The sequence below is a fragment of the Ochlerotatus camptorhynchus genome, unplaced genomic scaffold (genome assembly GCF_037179485.1).
Source record: "Ochlerotatus camptorhynchus isolate MF236.1 unplaced genomic scaffold, CSIRO-AGI_Acam_v1.1 ptg000255l, whole genome shotgun sequence".
Lineage (NCBI taxonomy): Eukaryota > Metazoa > Arthropoda > Insecta > Diptera > Culicidae > Ochlerotatus > Ochlerotatus camptorhynchus.
Genome location: NW_027040745.1, coordinates 417,506 through 440,430, shown reverse-complemented (window position 1 = coordinate 440,430; position 22,925 = coordinate 417,506). Strand labels below are relative to the sequence as shown.

The following is a 22,925-nucleotide window of genomic DNA, read 5'->3' as shown; positions in this document are numbered from 1 at the left end:
GGAGTGCCTCAGGGAAGTGTATTAGGGCCCCTTTTATTTATTATGTATATTAATGACATGCGACGAGTTTTACGGTTTTGTGATATTAATCTTTTTGCTGACGATACTGTGTTATTCATTGCAGCTAAAGATTTAGAAGAAGCCGTTTCACGCTTGAATGAAGATTTGCGTTCTCTAAGTAGATGGTTGAAGTATAAACAATTGAAATTGAATATAAGTAAAACTAAATTCATGGTAATTTCGCGGAATCGTGTAGATGATGATGTCTCTGTTGTTATTGATGATGAGACACTTGATCGCGTTCAGGAAATTAAATATCTTGGCGTGATTATTGATGACAAACTCAAGTTCAATTCTCATATTGACAATGTCATCAAGAAAATTGCCAAGAAGTATGGAATCCTATGTCGCTTGAAAAACGATTTAACTATTGGTAGTAAAATACAGTTATACAAATCAATCATCTCCCCTCATCTAGACTTTTGCCCTTCCATTTTATTTTTGGCCAATGAAACACAAATATCGAGATTACAGCGTTTGCAGAATAAAGTAATGCGTTTGATTTTAAGATGTAATAGATTCACTTCCTCAACTTTTATGCTGGACGCTTTGCAATGGCTGTCAGTGAAGCAAAGAATTGTGTTTTTGACTATGGTGTTCATTTTTAAAGTAGTTAACGGTTTGCTGCCTCGATATTTGTGTGATCGGATTGAAAGAGGAAGTGATTTTCATAGATATAACACTAGAAACGCGGATGAAGTAAGAACACCACATCTTTTGAATAATGCTTCACAAAATTCATTATTTTTCAAAGGTATAAATGTTTTCAATTCGATGCCTAGACACATCAAGCGTGCAACTACACTTACAGAATTCAAGAGACGCTGCATTTCACATGTAAAAGCTGTTTATTGAGCAGTTAAATTTTTATGAATGGATAAATCATGTATCTTGACAAAGTTATCTCTAACGGATTATTTTGTATGGAGACTGTCATATAGACATTTTAGTAATTGGTGTAGCATATACAAAAAACTACATTGTTTGCCTCGATGGTGATGATGGATTTTTAGTTTTTTGATTTTGTAGTAGTAATAGTAAAAATAGCTTTGAGTAGTCTACGATGGTTTGAGCCTCGCGCGCGGAATACAGGTATAAATGACTAATACGTGGAAATTGTGGCAAAAGCCTTGAATTAGTAAAGGGTTGGCTGGAAGTCGTTTCCTTGGATATAGTCCTGGCACTGCGGAAGCTTAAACGTGTAAATCCCAGGTCACGTGTAAATGGAAGTATTGTCGAGGACTATACTTGGACTTTTGATAACTAGTTACACCTTTGAATGTTTTTGGTTGATGCCTATAGCATATTTAACAGGACATTTATATCTGTAATTGTAACCAGCTCGATTTTGTTTGCAAACCTGGTTAAAATGTTAATATTTAATTATCTTAAAGATAACTCGTCCAGCTCAAACCTTTGTAGGGGTAAGAGGTGGGACCATCATCATCATCAACTAACCATGAGTAACTTCCATGACATGCCTGTTAGTTGCTTGGGACACTGTTCAAATCTTGGTTAATTAGTATATTGGCTTATCCAAACGCCAGGACAATTTGGAAAACCTAGAACGTCTCATTTACAAGTTATAGGATCTCTACTTCTTCCTTCAAAAGCGAACGTTATTTTTGGTTGACCATTTAGCGTTTTATGGTTATTTTGGTATAGTTTTACTGAAATCTCAGCAAAAAATGACGTTTGCTTGCTAAGATACAGCGAAGGAGCTTCCGAGACTCAGCAATCAAACATTACTTTTGCTGACATTTCAGTAAAACTTATTGCTGAGTTACTTGGTGGTGACGGAATTACGACATTCGGTAAATCAAACAATGTGTGTATGCCACAGAACATACTAAGCCTTACTTATTATTATAGTCACTTTAACGCTCTTGGGTCATTCGTGACTTGTCCGGGGGTGAGATTTGAACTTGTGACTTTGGCGTGAGAGATATGCATAAGCCATGAATTGGTTAGTACAGACAAAAGCTCTTGTAAGAGCGTCAAAGTCAGATAGTAGAAGACATTTATGCGTTTCTAAGGCCATAAATCCATTTTGAGGTGCTTAAAGTCAACATGGCGTTTCAAGATCATTTTAAAAGCCATATTTTTTGCAGTTTAAGATAAAATACTTGATTAAACAAAGAGACGCCATGTTCCGAATGGAATATCTATTTATCTACAAGTGTCATTTCAATCGAGCACAAGACCAGTCAAACTAAAAAAAATATATGCTATTATGGAAGAACTTTTGTTATCTACTTTGAAGCTTGATAAAAATATGAGCGGTTTCTTTTTTTAATCTAGTTCGTTTATTTAGAAGGCTCAATCGCGTTAGCTTTTCGGAGCCGATAGTTCATTGTTCTTTGTTTGTAACAAAATTCATTTAATTCTATGTCTAGTAGGAGTTGGGCCGAATACTCGCAGCTTATCCGAGGTACATTGTCGAAGGATAAGATCAGAGGAGGAGCTTGTAGAGTTAGGTTTCGCTGTCTCATCAGAGCGTTGTCGCCAGTATGCACGGTAGTGCGGTTCTAGTTTCGTCTAGAGTTCTACCGGCTATGGTGACCAGTGGGCGACGATTAGACTCATCGAGACTATTAAAGCGAGACAAACGGAATTAAATTCTAGACATTTGAAGAAACACATAACCGACTGCATATAGCAGATATCGCGAGTTCCCAACACGTCTCTGATAGGAACATAGGGGTTGTCTTCCTTGGGCCTCGAGGGTATTTAAAAGTTGCTCTCTGACGGCGTCATTATCCGTACATTGCCGAACTGCGTGATCGGTGTCATCGTAACCGTTTCCACACCGACAGATGTTGCTGTCCACGAGGTATAGATAAATAGAATAATATAGAATAAAGATGAGCGTCTAGCGAGTAGTGGTTTGGCATAAGTCTACTTATCACGCGAATGAAGTTACGACTTAAGTCCAAGCCTTTAAACCACGCTCTCAAAGAAACAATAGGAATAATTATGAGCAGTTCCTTGCCAAAAAACAAAAAAAAAAACAATCTAACTCAACTCATAAAGAACAGTGATGGCAAATAAAAAAAAAACTATGTCGCAATCCTTTACACGCCAGTGGATACCGATAATGCTTAGCCATTTTACCAGAGATTCCTCCCTCCAAGGCCTGACGGATAACCTACTTGTCAAGTAGAGCCTAGAAGTAGTCTCATAACTGCTTGTCGAAGCTTCAAAGGCACAACGTTCAGATTATAATAATGTTATGCTAACATATTTTGCCCACTTTCGAAAACCGCTCCAAAACTGACACAGGCAAAACTAAAACTGACTACTTAATTCAAAATTATCCACAGAGTCAACTTTCCCACTTTCTGTCCCAGTTTCTCCCTTTCCTAATTGAGTCATGAAATATGAATATGACATTTCCTCCTCGGATGCACTTTACTCATCTCCTCCCAGACAGAGCAATGAGTCTGTTTTCCTTTTCCACTTGTCAAGAAACTTTTCGTCCCACTTTTTTTTCCTCCGTTCCTCCAACAAAAGAAACTACAATCTAGAGCGCCCAAAGTCTGAAGACTTATATTTTTTGTTTGCCATCAACTTTCATCTCCCACTAATTTCGCTTCAACCACTCCAGCAAGACTTTTCCAAAGTATATTTCCAGCAAGAGTCCCGGGAAAAAAAGACAATCGGAACCGAGATCATATTCTTCGTCGTCGGTCGTCACGAAGCTGTCTGTCACACTCATCCTAGCACCGCACTGCCGCCGCCGCCACTTCTGCCCGGGCGTGATGATGAAGCGCGAAGATACCGCTCTTCTGTACACTATAAGGAGTTGCATCGCGTGGTCGTGACGTTTTATCTTCATCTAATTTGGGACGACAACTAGCATCCAAAGTCACTTTGCACCAGGTCGTAATCCGGAAAATTATTCACGATGACGCCCGCACGATAAGCGCCAACCGTTCGGAGTGCTTGGGTGTTGATTAAAAATCAACATTCCGCTCTTGCTTGTCGAGGATGGTTGGAAGCTGATGAACTGAAGCATTTTATTTAATGTTTAGATTTTACACGCACGTGTTTATCTTTCAAACACATTGAAGAAAAAAAAATGATTTTGTGTATCACAATGCCAGCGTACGAGGCACCGTCTTTTGAGTTTGACATTGTTGAGAACCTGCATGGAATCAATTTACGATTTGGTAATCATTGAACTGCATGCATACGATGACTATGGTGTTTTGACTCAGGGACTTCTGCATCACCAAGTTCAGATACCGGTAGCATCTTATCAACTACGAGAAGCAACTTTCTTGCTGGTTGACAGGATCCTGAAAATGCTGTCAACGCCAATAACCAATGGAATTTTCTGTGCAAACAGATGTGACCCGAGTAAAATTTGAATTTTTGAATTGACAATATGTGTTTCAAGCTCAAAAATGGTCGAAATGAATAGTAAGGTCTGCATCCACATTAATCCGGATTCCGGACACCTTCAACTACACTGTAACTTTTGAGATATTGCACGCAAGAATGACAAAGTTCGCTGAAGTAAAGGTGCACGGTAAGAAAAAAGTACCCAACGGCCAGTTCACTTTTACCTACTATTGACTAGTTTGTATCCTTTTCTCCTTCTAATGTTGTCAAAAACGGAGGAGCAAAACCACCCAAAAGTGTGGGAAGCCAACGTTGAGTATAATCATATTTACCTACTTTTGGGTACAACTAACTTACTTTTGGGTAGAAAGCGAGTGGAAAATTCAATAAGAATTGCACACAAATAAATGAAAACTACTTTGACCCGTTTTACCTACTTTTGGGTTCCTGCACTATAGTGCCGAGATGAGTGAAAAGAATTTACTTTTGGGTACTTTTTTCTTACCGTGTGGGTGTCATTGAAGAAAAAGACTATGATTGGTGTTTACATTCCATGTTTAGTGTTTAAAATGGCGACGAATAAAAAACACGTGCGCGAGTGGATATTTTTACGAATGTAATGCAAATCCTGACTTGTAAATGCGGAAAATCCTGACTTGTAAATACGGGAAAAAATGGGGTTGTTCACGAGAGTGCTCAAATCATTTTCGGAACGTTTGACGGTTGAGAGGAAACCGAGAAGTGATAAAAAAAAATTGGACGTACTGGATATTGGAGAGGATATTGAAGGAACACCTGAATTTATCTGTTGGAATGGTGGCTCGTAAAATAGGAATGACACCTGTTTTTGTCCAAAAATCAAAACAGCATTTGGGGCTGAAGTCGTATAAAGTAAAAAAAAAGTTCCAAATCGACAAACAGAATAGGACGAAGTTTATGCGTTGTTATGGACGATGAAACTTACGTCCTGGAGGATTTCAAGCAGCTTCCAGGACTGGCTTTATATTCTGCTATGAAAAAAATGCTGCAGCTGAGTATTTCAGAACGAAGAAGGCATAGAAATATTCCAAAAAATAACTTATTTGGCAAGAAATTTGCACGTGTGGCCGAAAGAGTAAATCTTTCGACACTACTGGCACAATCAACAAGGAGATTTACCAGAAAGAGTGCCTACAGAAGCGCTTGCTACCTTTCATCAAAAGCCACAAATAAAACCCTTTGTTCTGGCCCGATTTGGCATCAATCAATTATGCTTAAACTGTGATGGAGTGGTACGAAGCAAATCAAGTGAATATTGTACCAAAAACCGCAAACCGACGGCTGAAAGTCTCTTTAATAAAGAAAGATAATATAAGCTTCAGGTCAATTGCAGTTCCACCTTTATTGGGTGGTAGTTGAGCAAATTTGTAAAGATTCCGTTCCGAGGTCCGGTTTATTGGTAAATTACAAAATTCTTTCGTGTTCACTACCACTCAAACTTGATAACTTGTTCGTTGGCACCGTATTTGTCTCTTCTGTTATGATAACGAGTAATATCCAGTGTCTTTGTTCTGTATAACTCAATCCGTAGATAATTTGGCTTTTTAGATAACTAAGTTTTAAATAGATACTTAAGTTAAGTAGACTAAGTTCACCAAATTTATCTAGCAAAATGGTTTAGCTAATGAATTTTTATATAAGCCGATCGCTCGTAAGTAGATAAGTTCAAATATAAGAAAGTTTAATATTAAGATATTTTAATAATGTGTAAATAGCAGGATAAATTTTAGCACGCCGTTCGTCACGTCTAGTAATTTGTCACTCAGTCCACCTTTTTTCCATAACGTCTATTGTTCCCTTGATGTTTGTTTTTGTTGTTTCTTCACTAGGTTCATATTCGTCCGGATCGCTGTTGTCGTGGGATATTCAGGATGTTCTTGGTCATATTTATGCGCATTACTTCCGACGCCTACATCGAGCACGGCGATCTTCACGGCTGGGCGCTCGTATATACCACCGGAAGTCTGCACAGTAGCGCTTAGCACCTGTTCGTCCAATCCCTGCTTGATCCCAATAACTCGACCTTTAGGCCAAGTGTTCCCGGGATGTTTCGTGTCTACGATTACAACGATGTTGTTGATTCTGATGGGCTTCACCTCCGTAAACAATTTCGTCCTACGAGTGATGGAAGGAAAATAGTCTCGGGGCTACTGTTTCCAGAATTCCTTAGCCAAGGTTTGAGAAAGTTCCCAGCAATTCTTGAGTACTTTTGAGCTGTCGTCGAACGGTACCCAAAATCTCAACCCGTTGCTTGATCCCAGTAAAAAATGGTTGGGAGTTAGCACTGGTGACTGGTCATCGTCGAGAGGAATACTGGTTAATGGGCGAGAGTTGACAATATTCTCAACCTCCAGTAGCATGTTTTCAAGGACTTCATGGGATAGCGTTCTGTTGGCTTTCAGCTTCCCAAGATTTTGTTTGACGGTTCGTACGAGTCGCTCCCACACTCCACGCATGTGAGGTGATGCGGGGGGAATGAACTTCCAAGAAGTATGTGAGGAGGTGAACTTCACTGCAAGCCACTCTCGATCTAAATTCGCCATAGCTTCTTCGAGTTCTTTACGTGCCCCCTGGAAGTTTGTACCTCTGTCACTATATATGACTGTTGGTACGCCTCTCCTAGCCATGACGTTTCTTAATGCCATAATACATAAATCGGTAGTCATGGTGTGAACGATTTGCAAGTGGATGGCGCGAGTGGTAAGTGGCGAGAAGTACCCAACGCTTCTCGAGACGGCGTCCAAGGATGATCATATATGGACCAAAGTAGTCCACCCCCATATAAGTAAACGGACGAGCTTAGGCAGCCAGACGAGGCAGTGGCAAGTCACTCATGACCGGTGGTTGTGGTTGAGCACGGTCGTGTTTGCATTGCTGACAGCATCGACGAATACTGTTGTAGGCAACCTTTAGACGAGGGATGCTGTATCGCTGCCGCAACTCGTTGATCACTGTGTTGTGGTTCAGATGATGATACTTGCTGTGGTAATGCGATATGATGAGATGTGCAATCTGATGATCTCGTGGAAGGATGATTGGATTCACCGTATCCTGCTGAACAAATGGACAAGCGCTGGTCCTACCACGAACACGGAGTACATCATGCTTATCTAAGAACGGACAAAGGTGATATATTGGACTGCTTCTGGGTATAGTCTTTTCGTGGAGTGTTTGGACGCTCGTATATCCGATCTCATCTGGGTAAACACTACATTGAGCAAACCGGAACAGATAGTTTTCAGCCATGACCAGCTCTGAATTCGTCAGTGGTCCAGCGATTCTTTTTCTGGTTTGGTTGTACTCACGTTTCTGATGAATCGAAACACGTATGTGGTCCGACGTAGGCCATTCTCCCTCAGGAGTCTTGAGAAATTCCGGCCGTTAAACTATTGACTAGTACTACTCATGTCTGGCGCCCGTTTCCACTTAGTTCCATCAACCGCGACGTTCTTTTTTGTTTGGATCCACTGCCATTCGCTGACCTCTGAAGTTTCTAGAATCTCACTGGCTTCTGTAGTCGTTCGATCCAACCAGCGCTGTTTCGATGGTGAGTCCCTCCTTATATCGCAGATAGACCCCTGCGGCGAAGCCCTTCTCACTAGCGTCGACGAAGGTGTGCATCTGTACTCCGTTGGTGTCTCCAGCAGATGTAGTCGTCCTGTAGCACCGCGGGATTTCCACTTTCGCCACTTCAGGAAGGACCTTCAGCCATTGTAGCCACAACTCGAATTGTGCTTCTTCGATGGGGTCATCCCAACCGACAGACGTTCTCCAGATTTCTTGCAGTACCACCTTCAGGAACATCAAGAAGTGACCAATGAGCCCTAAAAGGTCGAAGATCATAATTAACGTTCTGAGCACTTCACGCTTCGTTGGTTTTCGATGTCCCGACATAAGCTCAGGATCATATCGTGGAGAGATTTTGAAGGTGAAGCAGTCAGTGACCGTGTTCCACACACACAAAACAGCCGGGCCTTAGATCCGGATTCATCTCCTTGCGAACCACTGTGACGCCATTTTCGCTGTACCACTGTTTGGTGGAATTCGAGTAGTGGCAGCTTGCCAAGTCCGGCCAGAATAGGCAATCCACCTTATGCTGCTTCAGAAAAGACAGTAGTCTCTTCCGTAGGCACTCCTCCTGGTAAATTTGCTGGTTCATGGTCCCAGAAGTAACAAAAGTTTCGGTTTTCAGTCCGCAACTGCAGATTGCTTACCAGACAAGGAAGTTTTTTGCGGAATGTAGACTACTTTTTGATTTTACATTCATCAGGGGTGCTCTCCCGGTCAACCGAGGTATAACCGAGGGGAGCGTCACATCTAAATCTCAATCTCAATTCTAGATGCTCAAAAAATCTCACACTGTCGAATCAATCTTCGAAAAATCTCTCTTGTACCGCGCATCATCTTTCTGTAGGAAATCTTCAAAATCGTCATCAATCGTCTTTCTATCTACTCAGTGTGCGTGCAGCTAACCACAGCAAAACACAATTTTTCCTGCATCGTAGATTGGGTATAACATTACTGCCCAGGAATTTGATCGAAAACTGCCAGGAGCGGATAGACTGGGATTTTCCGTTTAGAGCGTGCAGGACTGAGTTGCGACGTGCTAGCTCCGGTGAAGCAATGATGTAAACAAATGAACGTATCATGGCAACCAATGCTGTGATACACTCTTAGCTAAATTCAGTGAAATTTTGATAAAAAGGCAGGCAAAAGAACGTAAGAATTCCATAAGAACCCACCCATTGGAAACTGTAAAACTATCACCAAACAGAAGCAAAAGTTCGTATCGATGTTTTGAAACCTATATAAAATAAAACTTACTAATTGGAATCTCCATCTCCAGATCCGCAAACCTGGGAAAGACCCTTCACTACCGTCAAGCTACAGACCGATTAGCCTGCTCTCAGCGCTGAGCAAGCTGTTCGAAAAATTGATCCTCAGCCGACTAAACAAGTTTGTGGAGGAACATGACATTCTTCTTCCGGAACAGTTCGGGTTCCGCAAGGGGCATTCCACCAATCATCAGCTAGTGCGGGTGATGAATAACATCCGAAGTAACAAAGCTGTATCCAAGTCCACAGCCATGGCCTTGTTAGACGTCGAAAAGGCGTTTGACAATGTCTGGCACGACGGACTTATATACAAGCTTTGTAACTCCAACTTTCCACCATACCTTGTGAAAATCACCCGTAACTATCTCCAGCAAAGGTCGTTCAGGGTGTCGTTGAATAGTTCCCTTTCGGGACAATTTCCGATCCCAGCAGGTGTTCCGCAAGGGAGTCTGCTGGGACCACTGCTTTACAGCATCTACACGTCGGACATCCCTCCTCTAGGAGACGGTTGCGTGTTCTTTCTGTTTGCAGATGACACCGCGATAGCCGTCAAGGGTAGGATGCCTCGTGAAATTACGAACAAGCTCCAACGATGCCTTGACACCTTTACTGATTATGCCACCACGTGGAAAATCAAAATCAACGCCTCGAAAACTCAAGCAATCATGTTCCTTCACAGACAATCGCCAAAACTTAAACCGTCTCCCTCCTGTACCGTAATAATGGATGGTACAAGGGTCGAGTGGTCCACTGATGTTACTTATCTCGGGATGTTGTTCGATGAGAAGCTCCTGTTCCGCTCGCACATAGAGAAAACCCTAGTTAAGTGCTCCGCCTTGGTTAGGTGTTTGTATCCGCTCATTTGCCGCAGATCCCGCCTCTCAAGGCAAAACAAACTGGCTGTTTACAAACAGATCATAGCCCCCGCGATCTTCTATGCCGCCCCGGTGTGGGAATCGTGCGCTCAGACCCACAGGAACAAAATCCAGGTTGCACAGAATAGAGTGTTGAGGATGATCCTAGATCGTCCATTCGACACAAGAATAGCAGACCTCCATCAAGAGGCAGAAATTCCCAAAGTAGATTCCAAAATTGATGATATGACAACTAAATTTATTCAAAAATGCAATCTTTCTGAACATGCTTTAATAAGCAATTTGTACATAGTAGGTTAAGTGTATATAGTAGAGTAGGTTAGTTTTAAGCTGTAAATAGTGGTATTAAGTAGTTTCTCTTCAAATTCTAAAAACAAAACAAACCAATCCCACCAAGGTGGTCGACCGTGTACTAAGTCTAGGACTAATTCTGTAAAACAAATTTTGAATTTTGCCCATACCTAAAGATGAAGAAAGCAATTAAATCACTTAGTAAAAATTTATATGGTAATCGTCCAAGTTAAACTAAAATAAAGATCATTTAAACTAAAAAAAAATTGGAATCTCCAGGACCAACCCCAGAACTGCCTTCGAAGATCACGTAGATCATTCGGGAACTTTGGCTTTATTCTAACCCGTAGAATCCACACGATGCACATGTCTTTTTTAGAAATACCTTACTCCCCTTGATTAAGATAAAGCAGGCTCATTGCGAACATTCTACTCGGGTCTTTTCCCCAACTTTCCTCCAGAAAACAAACACAATCCCACAAGTCTGTGTTTACCCATCACTTATCTATTCACGATCACGTTCTGTTTGTTCTACAAACACACATGTACACAACGCACACACGCACCTTTCGCTCCCCTGCACCATCGACTTCCGAGCGTTACCTTCGACGAGGGAGCCCGATAAATCGAAGTACTGATAATGATTGGAAAATGATATATGTTCCAAGAGCTCCACCAACCCACCAACCACCTTCCCCAAGCAGGAGATTCTCGGTTTCCTGGTTCATTTCCGCTTCCAGTGTTTGTACTCGTACGACGTACCTACGTGCGTGGTTCGGTGTTTGCTTGCTTCCTCTGCTGTGTGAACATTGATGATGCTGTGTTGGCATCAAAAGATGTGAAAATGTCAGTTTGCCGTGACAGTATCGTATTAAGGTTCTTGATTTCCCCTTCACTCGCACTCGTTCACTTGCCCCACTCGATAACGATGAAATTCAATTAAGCGGAATAGATTTGATATGTCGATTTGCTCCTGCAGCCTGCTCCTTACAGCGTTAACCTCGACATACCGGGAGAGTGTCGTGTGAAAGGAACCGAAAAGATTGTTTCCTTATTCTTTTCAGGATGAATAGGCACTGTCAGGTCCAATCTCCACGCTCTGGGGAAAAAAGGTTCTCTCTCGTGTTCTTCGGGAACCCGAAAGGGCGTGATGTGGGGGGGGGGAGGAGCAGCACAACCAGATTCCATTATTAATGGATACTTTGTAAGAGGGTAATCGATTCCAGGATGGCGGGAAACGACTTCATTCCAAGTAACGTACTGTCACCAAGGAGGTGGAAAATTCAATCAAATTGGATATCTGATTTTTTATATATGACTACATCACTTTTTTTTAGTTACCTGAAATGTGTGAACCTCAAACGTTAACATCAATCAACAAAATGTTGTTGCTGATGTGCTGATACAACCTAGACAACGCCATTAAATCAAAACCCATTCTTCATCATCTCCACCCCGCTCGATTCCCCCTAGCAAACTCTCTTTTGTATGCGTGGCTGTGGCCCTCAAGATGGTTAATCCTTTTTGAGAAATTGATTTATTGCATCTTGACTGTCACAACCAACCACAGCTATGTATAACCAATAGACCGATGAGACACGTTCTACTGCGGTTCTGTATTCTGTCGTTCCGTTCCGGATGATATAGTCAGTCTATAACAAGAGAAGGAATGCTAATTTACCACCTTTCCGGAGTGAAATATAGTCTCGGGGTCCAGACAATTAGCAGATTGGTACAAGTTGTAGAACTGTTGTAGAACTGGCTGGAGGACTAGGAAAAATACTGTTGAGACACACGGTATGCCGTCATAAATCATAAACAGCCGAGCATTAACATATTTCGAGACCGAAGTTTTACTGGAATATGGGCTCGCGTGTGCTGGTGCTGAACTCAACGATCCACTCGAGATCGAAAAGGTAGGTACTTTGCGAACGGTATTAAAAGGCTATTTGTCTTGTTGATTAGCCCTGCTCGTTGTCAGTCTGAATGGCATTCGAGAAGCCACTTGAAGTGGACATTAGTGACATACACGTCTGAAGTAGCTCGTTCAGAAACTCTGTGCCGAAATTAGATCATCAAATCGGCAATCGGTTTGGACTTTGATAAAAATCATCCAATTACCAACCGTGATTGATAGAGTGTTCCCACGCGTTATCAATCAAATCGATTTCCATTGGTCCGTGATGCAATTTTGGTAATGGGCAACTCATCATTCCAATTATATAGAACGGTGAAGCGCCAAAGCTCATCGACCTTCCACGCTCCCCTCCCGACGCGTCAGCTTCAAATTTTACAACCCCAGGATTGCCAAATTAATTCGATTCTACATTTTACTGCCACCATTTAAAAAGCAATAAAATATGTTAGGAATTTTTCCCAGCTTGATCATTTCTGCAGCCAATCGCCGATGGCGGAAGCGGCGGCCCGCGATGATGATGATGATCGATCCCCAAATATGGCTCGCCAATCTTGTGCTGATTGACCAACCAATATAAACACGTACCAGGTGCAGGCAGGATCGAATGGGAAACGGTGATGTTTCACAAATTAGCATAGATAAAGCTCATTAATAATTTAATCGTGAGGGCTACGCGCTCACCGCAGCCATAAAGGCAAGCCATAGTCTCTCATTAAGGAGTTATGATCTCGTGCTGCTCAGGTTGAAGGTGGTGCTATAAATCCCAAGTTTTTTCCCAGCCGAACTGGCCGTTGGAAAGCGTAAGTCTAGTTTCACCGCAGGAAATCGATAGCCACTGGGGCCTGTCTCCTGGGACGGGCTTTTAGAGACAACACGAAAGAGCGGTTTATTGCGTGATACGAAGAAATTGATTATGCAGCGATCTTCTGCGGTTTGCAATTCCATACGGAAGGGGTTAAGAGTTATGAGAGAAACTGGCTCTATAGGCTGGCTGTTGTGGTCGGCTCTATACCTCAACAAGAAACAATCCCGTGCATTGACTGTTCGCAAGTTATCCTCATGAGATGTCTAGATTTTGAAAACTGGAAACGTTTGCTGGTCAACTTTTTTGGATAATGCTGTTTTACGGTGCCGATTCTCACTGTCCCATCAATTATTTTTCATTAGGTTGTTCTAGTAATAAGTATAATGTACTCTAACCTATATATATACTGAACTGAAAATAAAATTTAGTTTATAAAGGGTGTCCACAGTTAAATTGCATTACTTAGAATTTCTCGAAAAAAAATAAGCCTCTCAACCAATTGTCATTAAATTTTCAAGGAATTTAATACCTTATACAGGGTGTTCGGTTCCTTAGTGCAAATAATTTAAGGGGCGATAGAAGATCATATTTGAAGTAAAAAATTGTTCTACGCATATGATCAAATCTCAAAGATTACTGAGTTATTGAACTTTTTTCTGTTTTGGTCTATGCTTGCCATAAATTGGCTCTTACTCAAAAAATAGGCCATTTAGCACAAAACTCTTGCTTCTATTGGACAGCTTGCAAGATAGAAAATTTGTGTCAAAGAGAGAGTTATAGAGCGCATTGAGTGGCATTTTTTAGTAAGATAAAACAATACACTTTATTACGTACTTTTTGAAATAATAAGGGAAAACCCGTAGGAAAATACAAGTTTTAGACTCATTTATCCCTAAAATGTGTCTAAATGCAGCTAACTTAAAGTATAAATGACACTTTTAAGCAGGAAATTTACCAAGCTGTCTAATGGAGCTAAATGCTAAATGGTATATTTTTTGAGTTAGAGCCAATTTATGGCAAGCATAGACTAAAACAGAAAAAAGTTCAATAACTCAGTAATCTTTGAGATTTGATCAGATGCGTAGAACAATTTTTTACTTCAAATATAATTTTCTATCGCCCCTTAAATTATTTGCACTAAGGAACCGAACACCCTGTATAAGCTTGGTTTATGTATCTTTATTTTACTCTATTTCTTCAACAAATCCAAATGCCCGAACTTTCTTTTTAATTCCACCCATAAGGTTTTGTACAACGGTTGAATCGACATTTTTTCTGCTTTTAACTATGATTTCAACATTTCCTGCTCCGTAGTGACAACTTTAGGTTGCTTACGGAGTTCGTGCTTCATTGTAGCCCAGTATCCTTCGATCGGCCGCATTGACCCCATTCGTCTTGTAACACTACAGAGCGTCCTTGGAGTAGTGACAAGAGGTTAGATCGGACCAAAAAATTGTAGAAACGTTGTGTGATTTGAGAAACGAAAGCAGTCGTTTCTTCAGGCACTCATTCATGTAGACTTGATCATTTACGGTTGTAGCTGTCACGAAAGGCTTGCTCCGTTTTCCGCACAAATAAATCGTCTGTTATATCATGAATTTCTTGGGGAACTTTAACACTTGCTGTTTCCTGAGGGACTCTGAAACATCGAACTTGTCTTTCGCAGTCCCATACTAGTTTCCCGAAATTTGTCTTCAACCACTTTTACGCATGTTTCATCGTCCATGATACAGCACTGTGTCATGTCGGAATCAATCGAGAAGCTGGTCAAAGGTTGTGTACAGTGCGATGATCCGATTAAGGTTGTGCCGCTAGTTAAAAAAGGATCCGACATCAGCCGTATGAGTTACATATCGTACAAAGTCGGATTGGCTCCCAAACTACGTGAAGTTGCTCTTACATCGGATACATGGCCAAAAGGAATTTTATTCCGTGAATTTGAAGACGGTTCAAAAAACATGTGGATGCCTCGTTTGAACACGCCAGCCATCTCGATCTCTCCTGTTCCGGGACCTTCCGAGTTCTCAACTCCCATCTCCGGACTAGACCCAGTATGCTGATTCAGAATTGGATGACGCGTTGTGAATTGGAACGCTGTAAACCAGAACGCACTGCCTGTCGCATTATGGGAGACCTTGAACCACTCGATCCAGTCGCGCTAGCTGTTTCCCGCCATCAGCGTCGTTCTGGACCTGCGGTCGAGTTCGGTCGTGGGGTCCCCCAACCCTCGTTTTGAGGCAAGTATGCATACATTAGTTACAGTAATTTTCCTGATCAGCTTCCGTGTTCCAGTGCAACGCCTCAAGCAACTGCCGGCTATTTCCAGTTTTTTTTTTTTTTTTTTTTTTTTTTTTTTTTTTTTTTTTTTTTTTATAGTCCCTTTAACACTCTTGGGTCATTCGTGACTTGTCCGGGGGTGAGATTTGAACTCGTGACTTTGGCATGAGAGGTATGGATGTTAACCACTACGCCGGGGTCGCCCCCTATTTCCAGTTGAGAAGCACTTCTGATACTGCTAATTCACAACATCCGTTTTACTGTTCGAACGATCCTAATTCATCCTCCTGCCAGCGTTCAGCATAGTCGTCCTGGACCTGTGGCGGGATATGAATCATGAGTATTCCAACTTGCCTCTACAAGCAAGTACAATCAATATATTGACTATGCACTGCCTGATGCCGATCAAATTTTCAGCAATTCAAACTATGTTAGTCATTGAGATGATGCTTCTGTTGCTCCCAATCCTGGAAACGCGGAACACGCCGTAGAAAGCTCCATGGAAGCCCCCAATCCCTCCGTCTCAGTCCTGCCATCAGCAGCCTTCGTTCATCATAGTCGTTCCGGACCTGCTGTCGGATGTGGATGTCTTACAACCCACTCATTTTGGCGAGTATCCAATGAGACTTGATGATGGTCAGTTATTGCCTGATGTATCTGTGATTTCCAGGGAGAGCAGTCGTTCGATTCCTTGCCGCAAGCAGGACGTCGTGATCTTCTACCAAAACGCCGGTGGAATGAATTCTGATGTTGTAGAGTACCGCCTAGCTGTATCGGATTTATGCTACGATATAATTGTCCTGTGCGAAAGGTGGCCCGATTATCGAACGCTTTCCAGTCAAGTGTTCGGTCCTGACTACGAGGTCTTTCGTTGCTATCGGAATCCTAACAACAGCCGTAAATCTACTGGTGGAGGTGTCCTTGTAGCTGTCCGTAGCGGGTTGGAGGCAAAGCCCATCGAGAACTATTCATGGAACTATGTGGAGCAGGTTTAGACAGCCATCAATCTGGGTGATAGCACACTATTTCTATGCGCTCTGTACATTCCACCTGATCAAGTCCTCGACAATGAACTCATCAAAACTCACTGTCGCACAGTTATCGAACGTGCCACTCCAGTTGATAAGATATTCATTTTTGGTGTCTTCAATCTGCCAGGCGTCTCATGGAGTCCATCTGATAGCGGATTCCTGTACCCAGATCCTGGTAGCTATACATTTCACCTAGGAGCTATTAGCCTTCTCGATAATATAGCGCAGCGACGCTTTCTCGAATTAACCATGTAGTTAACGAAAATGATCATACACACTTAGAAAAATTCATGTAAATTTAGGTGCTCTGAGACTGACATATACGAGCGTCAATTTTGACATAAAATTGAGTCATAATAGACGCGAAATTCAGCTCAATCAAACGTACTTTCGAACTTTTCAGTCTCGGAGCACTTAATTTTACATGACATGTGTAAAATTAGGTATTTCTAAGTGTGTAGTTTGGACCTCTGCTTCGTGAGCACACAGGACAGGGCTCTATTAAGTTCCACATCACCCTCCTCTAATTGTCACTGTTGAGGACAAACTCGTGCGTGATTTCGACGACTATCCTGCTACGGTTTCTTATGACTTCCGGAAAGCTGACCACCGTAGCATCATAGATGTATTGTCTAGCATGGTATGGGAGAACATTCTTGATCCAGATGACGTTGAGGCTGCAGCGCAAACATTTTCACATGTCTTGGCATATGTCATTGACAGACACGTCCTGAAAAGAACTCACCACACAGTGTCTCATCCTCCCTGGCAGACGAGAAAGCTACGTAGGTTGAAGTCAATCAAGAGAGCAGCATTGAGAAGATTTACATTATGTGAGGCTGAATCACATGTACCAGCGAGTCAGTCGGGGATGCTTTTCAAGTTTCCAACGGGGCATCCAGCGCAAACTTAAGCTACACCCGAAATCCTTTTGGAACAACGTGAACGAGCAACGCAGGGAATCCGACCTCCCATCGTCTATGGAATTCAACGGAGAAGTTGCTGCCACCGTTCAGGATATATGCCGCCTTTTTCCGACAAGTTTGCCTGTGTATTCACTAATGAGATACTAACTGACAACTTTAACTTCACCGATATCTACTGTCTAAAATCTCTCTATTGTTTGCTTGTTCGATCGACGCTTGAGTATTGTTCAGCGGTTTGGAACCCAAACTACAACAACGGTGCCGAGAGAATTGAATCTGTTCAACGTCGCTTTCTTCGTTTTGTGTTGGGTAGGTTGCCTTGGAATGATCCGTTTCGATTACGCAGTTACGAAAGCCGTTGTCAACCTATCGACCTAGAAATTCTCCGGACTAGATGAGACACAAGCAGAGCCCTAACCGTGGCCGATATCCTGCAAGGAAGGTCAGATTGCGAGGCTATCCTGAGGCAAATTGACCTGAATATTCAACCCTGACCGCTTCGTAACAACCTTATGCTAAGACTGCCTCTACGTTGCACAAATTATGGAGCATACGGTGCGATTTGCGGACTGCAGATAACATTCAACAGAGTTGCATCTGTTTTCGACTTTCATCTCTCCCGTGATGCGCTTCGTCGAAAGTTTTCTTCTGTTTTTCGCCGGCAGTATCCTGCAGTGAAATGCAGGGTGCTCAGCTGAAAATTTGGGGAAGCTTTGAATAATTGGGAATCTTGAACATGTTTGGGAACTTCGTTAAAGTTCAGGAACCTTTGTTTAATTTTAAGACACTTCGTAAAGGTGCTAAAACAACAAGGCGTTTCGTTAAATTTTAAGGGCTTTTAAATAGATCAGGAGATTCAAGGAACTTTGCATAAAATCAACGAAATTTTAAAAAGTTCAGTGAACATTGTAGAAGTGCAATGAAATTAATAGGAAATCTAAGAACACTGTTGAAGTCAAGCAAACAATTCTAGGAACTTCGTAAAACTTCATAGATGTGTTGTTATTTTTTAAGTTAAAATAACTTCGTAGAAGTTTTGAAAATTTGTAGCTGCAGGGTTTTTTTTTATTTAAGATTTTACTGGAAGTTTGGGGAATTTTGTTTGGCCCTAATGTTTAGGAAAATTTGAAAAAGAAGGTTCAAGGCCGTTCCTGAAGTTTGGAGAAGGTCATGAATGTTCTGAGCACTTGGCCAACTTGAGATAACTCATTATGGAACTTGGAACAAGTTGATGGAAGCTCGTAGAAGTTGAGAAAATTTCAAGAAGTATAGAAAATGGGCATTAAAAGTAACATTGGACCAATTTTTCCGACCCTCAACCATCGTCATCTGCTGGGTACAGTGCTGATCAAATATGTATATTAGGTAGGAATTTTGTTAAAGTTTTCTCCTCCTCCAGCTTTAATTTCCACAATATTATCATAATTAGACAATTCCAATTGAGTTTTGCTGAATTTCTGATGTATATTTAAATGTATGTTGGCTGATCAGCCACCATTTGCCACCCTTTGAAATATTCGAGAAAATATTGAAGTGTAATGGAATGCCTACTTTGATTGAAAACATTAAACATTTCAAACCTTCGGAAACGATCCAAATTAGAATACATTGAAATACAACTATTCATAGTGATGGATGTCTACCTTTTTTATTTTAGCAATATTAACAACAACTTAGTAGCGCTTTTGCGTCAATATACAGGGCTGCAGTCTTCAACGAAGTCGTGGAGTCGTAGAGTTGGAGTCGTGGAGTCGGAGTCGTGGAGCTGGAGTCGTGGAGTCGGAGTCGTGGAGTCAGATTCGTGGAGTCGGAGTCGTGGAGTCGGAGTCGTGGAGTCGGAGTCGTGAAGTCGGAGTCGTGGAGTCGGAGTCGTGGAGTCGGAGTCGTGGAGTCGGAGTCGTGGAGTCGAAGTCGTGGAGTCGGAGTCGTGGAGTCGGTATCGTGGAGTCGGAGTCGCATGCATCGTTTAGCATAATAAGTCGGAGCCGAAGTCAAAAAAATAAAGGTTGTTCCACATCAAATTGCATCACGGAAAAAAACGATGTAGAAAATTACCGATTGGGTGTTTTCTCTTGAAAATTTGGGTAACAGTGCTTTAGAGTGTATTGTTTACACTGTATTTTTATCGCTGTCAGTTTTTCAACAGTTGAAAAAAAATTCATCACCCGAAAAGCAACGTCGCGAATTGTTGTTGCGCAAGCACCTGGAAAATTCCCAACTCTCTCATCGGGACATCGGAAAACAACTCGGAATCGTGCAGTCAACGGTGAGTCGAGTGATTAAACGTCACTACGAAACTCTGAGCATCGAACGGGAGGAGAAATGCGGTCAGAATGGATGTTCTATTAGTGATCAGGATCACAAGCTTGTCGTGAAAGCGTTCAAGCGGAATCCCAATGCTTCGGTCTGGGATGCAGCCAAAAAGTTGAATCAGTCCAAGTCTTTCGGTCACCGGGAAGGACTGCATACGTACAAAGTGCAGAAGGCTCCAAATCGCGACGAACGGTAAAATACGGTGGGAAAGTCACGAGCTCGGAAACTGTACAGCCAGATACTGACGAAGCCTCATTGTCTCAGCATGGATGATGAGACTTACGTCAAGGCGGACTTCCGGCAGCTTCCGGGGCTACTGTGGTTCACCGCTCAGCACAAGTTTGATGTTCCGGAGGAATTAAGGAAGTTTGCCAAGAAATACATGATTTGGCAAGTGATCTGCTCATGTGACAAACGGAGTGCGCCGTTTACCGGGTCTGTAAATGGAGAGATCTACCTCAAGGAGTGTCTACAGAAGCGTCTGCTTTCTCTGTTGAAGCAAAACGAGAGCCCTACGAACTTCTGGCCGGATCTAGCTTCGTGCCACTATTCAAATGTTGTCCTGGAGTGATACGAAGCCAAGGGGTCACTTTCGTACCCAACGACATGAACAATACTGGGTTATTATGAAGCACGAAAGCATCCCAAGGAGGTCAAATCTGAGGAAGACATGAGAAAAAGTGGGTTTCCGTACAGAAGAAGCTGCAGTCAGATGTTTTACAGAACCTATCGAGTGGAGTTAAGCGTAAGGTGCAAGCTTACGGTTATGTTATTGAAGTTGAATGAAATAAATATGCCAAAAGCTTACTAATGGGTTATATTTGGTTGTCTGAAAGTTTGAAAAGGATCGGTCTACTAGGTAATTTTCTACAGTGTTTTTTTTTTCGTGATGTAATTTGATGTGGGACACCCTTTAGTACCTACTCTAACTCTGACTGTTATGAACAAATCATTTGAAGCTAGAACCTAATTTGGTCCACGTGCAAATTTATTGGCTCATGATCGATGCGATTGAAATTGAATGTATGCTTACGGTTATGCATGTTGATGGGTCGATAGGTAGGATCCAGGTTTGGGAGCTGGTTCCCTGGCGTCGGTAGCATTGGTGCTCAGCACGGAAAACAAGATCGACGGAAAATAAATCAGGGAGTGTAGTGGTAAGCATTATTGCCTCTCACCCCAAAAGGCCTGGGTTCAATCCCAGTCGGTGCCACCGGGATTTTTCTGAGGCATAAAATCTCTGATCACGCCCTCCTTCGACTCAAGCCGTCAAGGGAAGTATAGCCGTTGGTCTCCGGTCCATGAGTTGATGGGTCGATAGGTAGGGTGCAGGTGGAGGAGCTGCCTCCCAAACGAAGTTGCCTGTGTAGCGAATGTGGAGATAGAAGTTAATTATCACAACAATCGTGTTGACTATTGTGGTAACTCACAACACTGATCAATAATGTTTCACACACACTTTATTTAGATTTCAGTTGACTTGACTGGACTGAAAAAAATTCACTGAGATCTTAGCATGAATTACGTTTGCTTGCTGAGATTCAGGGAAACATATTCTGATACTCAGTAACCTAACATCAGTTCTGCTGAGCTTGCAGTAATTTTTTTCAAAATTAGTCGAGATTCAACTAACAAAACTAAGCATGTATGACGAAATTATCAGACATCCTTAGTTTTGTATTTCAACATAATAATCCAGTCTAAACGGAAGCAGACCCACCAAAAATATGAAGCCTCCTTCCTCCCCCATTTCTGAATCTAAAGCCGACTGCATAATGTGGATTATACATGTGAAGAGCTGCACTCACTACACTAAACTACGATACAGGACTTATGGGATCACAACCGGATCTCGATTAGATTTGTTTGAAACACACATGCAAAACTGCTGAGAAGCTGAATCGTTTCAGCTGAAAAACTTTGACTCCACTTTCAAATAATCGCTTGTTCCGGAAGCAATCAAATCCGCAATTAAGAACATTCGCATTATCAACGCCATCAATGCATAAACTATGCCCGACAAAGCCACTAAATTTTCTGCAAACCCCCACCGATAACACCATTCCAAAACGGCCATGTTTTAACAACATCATCAAACGGCCTCATTCCTGCCACGCTAATTTGCACCAATCGAATCAACTCTAAACTCGTTAGAACGATATGCCTTTGGCCCGCAATCACAGGAAATTACACAAAGTTCAATCACAAAGTTACATCCGCCACATCGTCCTCAACCAGCCAAACCATCCCCACCCACACCGTTATCTTAATGCCACATCGCATTCGACTAATGGGATTGACAATCAACTGAACTGTACCCTCGCTAAGACTTTCCAGCGGAGCCTAATGGCTTTAAGAAACTTTTGCCAAACTCTAATCTACATCTAATTGGTTGAAAATATCCCGAAAGATGCCACTTTCTCTCCTGGCACAGCATCTCACAATTAAAGCTCCCCCTCCTTTCTCCCCGGGCAAAGTCAATGTACTTTGGTATCCCGGATTCGCCATCTGGTCCGCATGATGCTTCTCATCCGACTGTTCCATCTCCTATCTGGTGCACGCAATGAAATTAGTGGCCTAATTAGATTTTTATTACATTCCTTCCGGAATGGGGACACGCAAGCCCCCATCGCGTCACCGACCAAGACGTATCATCGCACATTTATTCTCATTTCTTCCCGAGTAAGTCGTTTTTGCCACTTCTTCTAACGCCCGTGACTTTTTCGCTTCTTTCCAGAAATGCCATCCGAGTACTTCCCGACCGAAAGCAAGAAGCTAACCCATTTTCAGCCCGATTTGACGCATAATACGGTGGCCATAAATTACGAGTATCCCCTGACGCCGCACCACCAGCCAACGTCCCAGCATCATCTCCTCCAGCATCAGCAGCAGCAGCAATCAGCGCATCCCGGTATGCTCACGACGACATCGGCGACAGGACTACAACAGCAGCCGACCCTGCCAGGACATCACCAGAGCAATTCACTCAAAAATTCACTGCCATTCCCTCGGTCCAACTCCGAGCATCACTACGACGTGCCACATTTGTGTAATAAGTGAGTATCGCTTTTTTGTTATTGTTGTTGTTGCTGTTGTTATTTGGGCGATTTTTTTGATGTTGAACAAAGTTTTCTCAGTCAATCCTACGAACCGCGATAATTCTTCCAACGGAAGAAAAAAAAATCCTCAAGCTCCGTATCAAGAACGG

At 42.2% G+C, this 22,925-nt stretch overlaps 1 protein-coding gene across 2 annotated transcripts in view; it reads left to right on the top strand.

Moving 5' to 3' along the window:
• Positions 1 to 22,925, top strand: part of LOC135704987 (netrin receptor unc-5-like) — an 846,608-nt gene that overhangs the window by 777,026 nt on the left and 46,657 nt on the right. For both annotated transcript variants that reach the window (XM_065226538.1, XM_065226537.1), the window contains one exon: positions 22,455 to 22,773. In XM_065226538.1, coding sequence (XP_065082610.1) covers positions 22,455 to 22,773 — 319 coding nt within the window. The remainder of the gene's footprint in view (positions 1 to 22,454; positions 22,774 to 22,925) is intronic.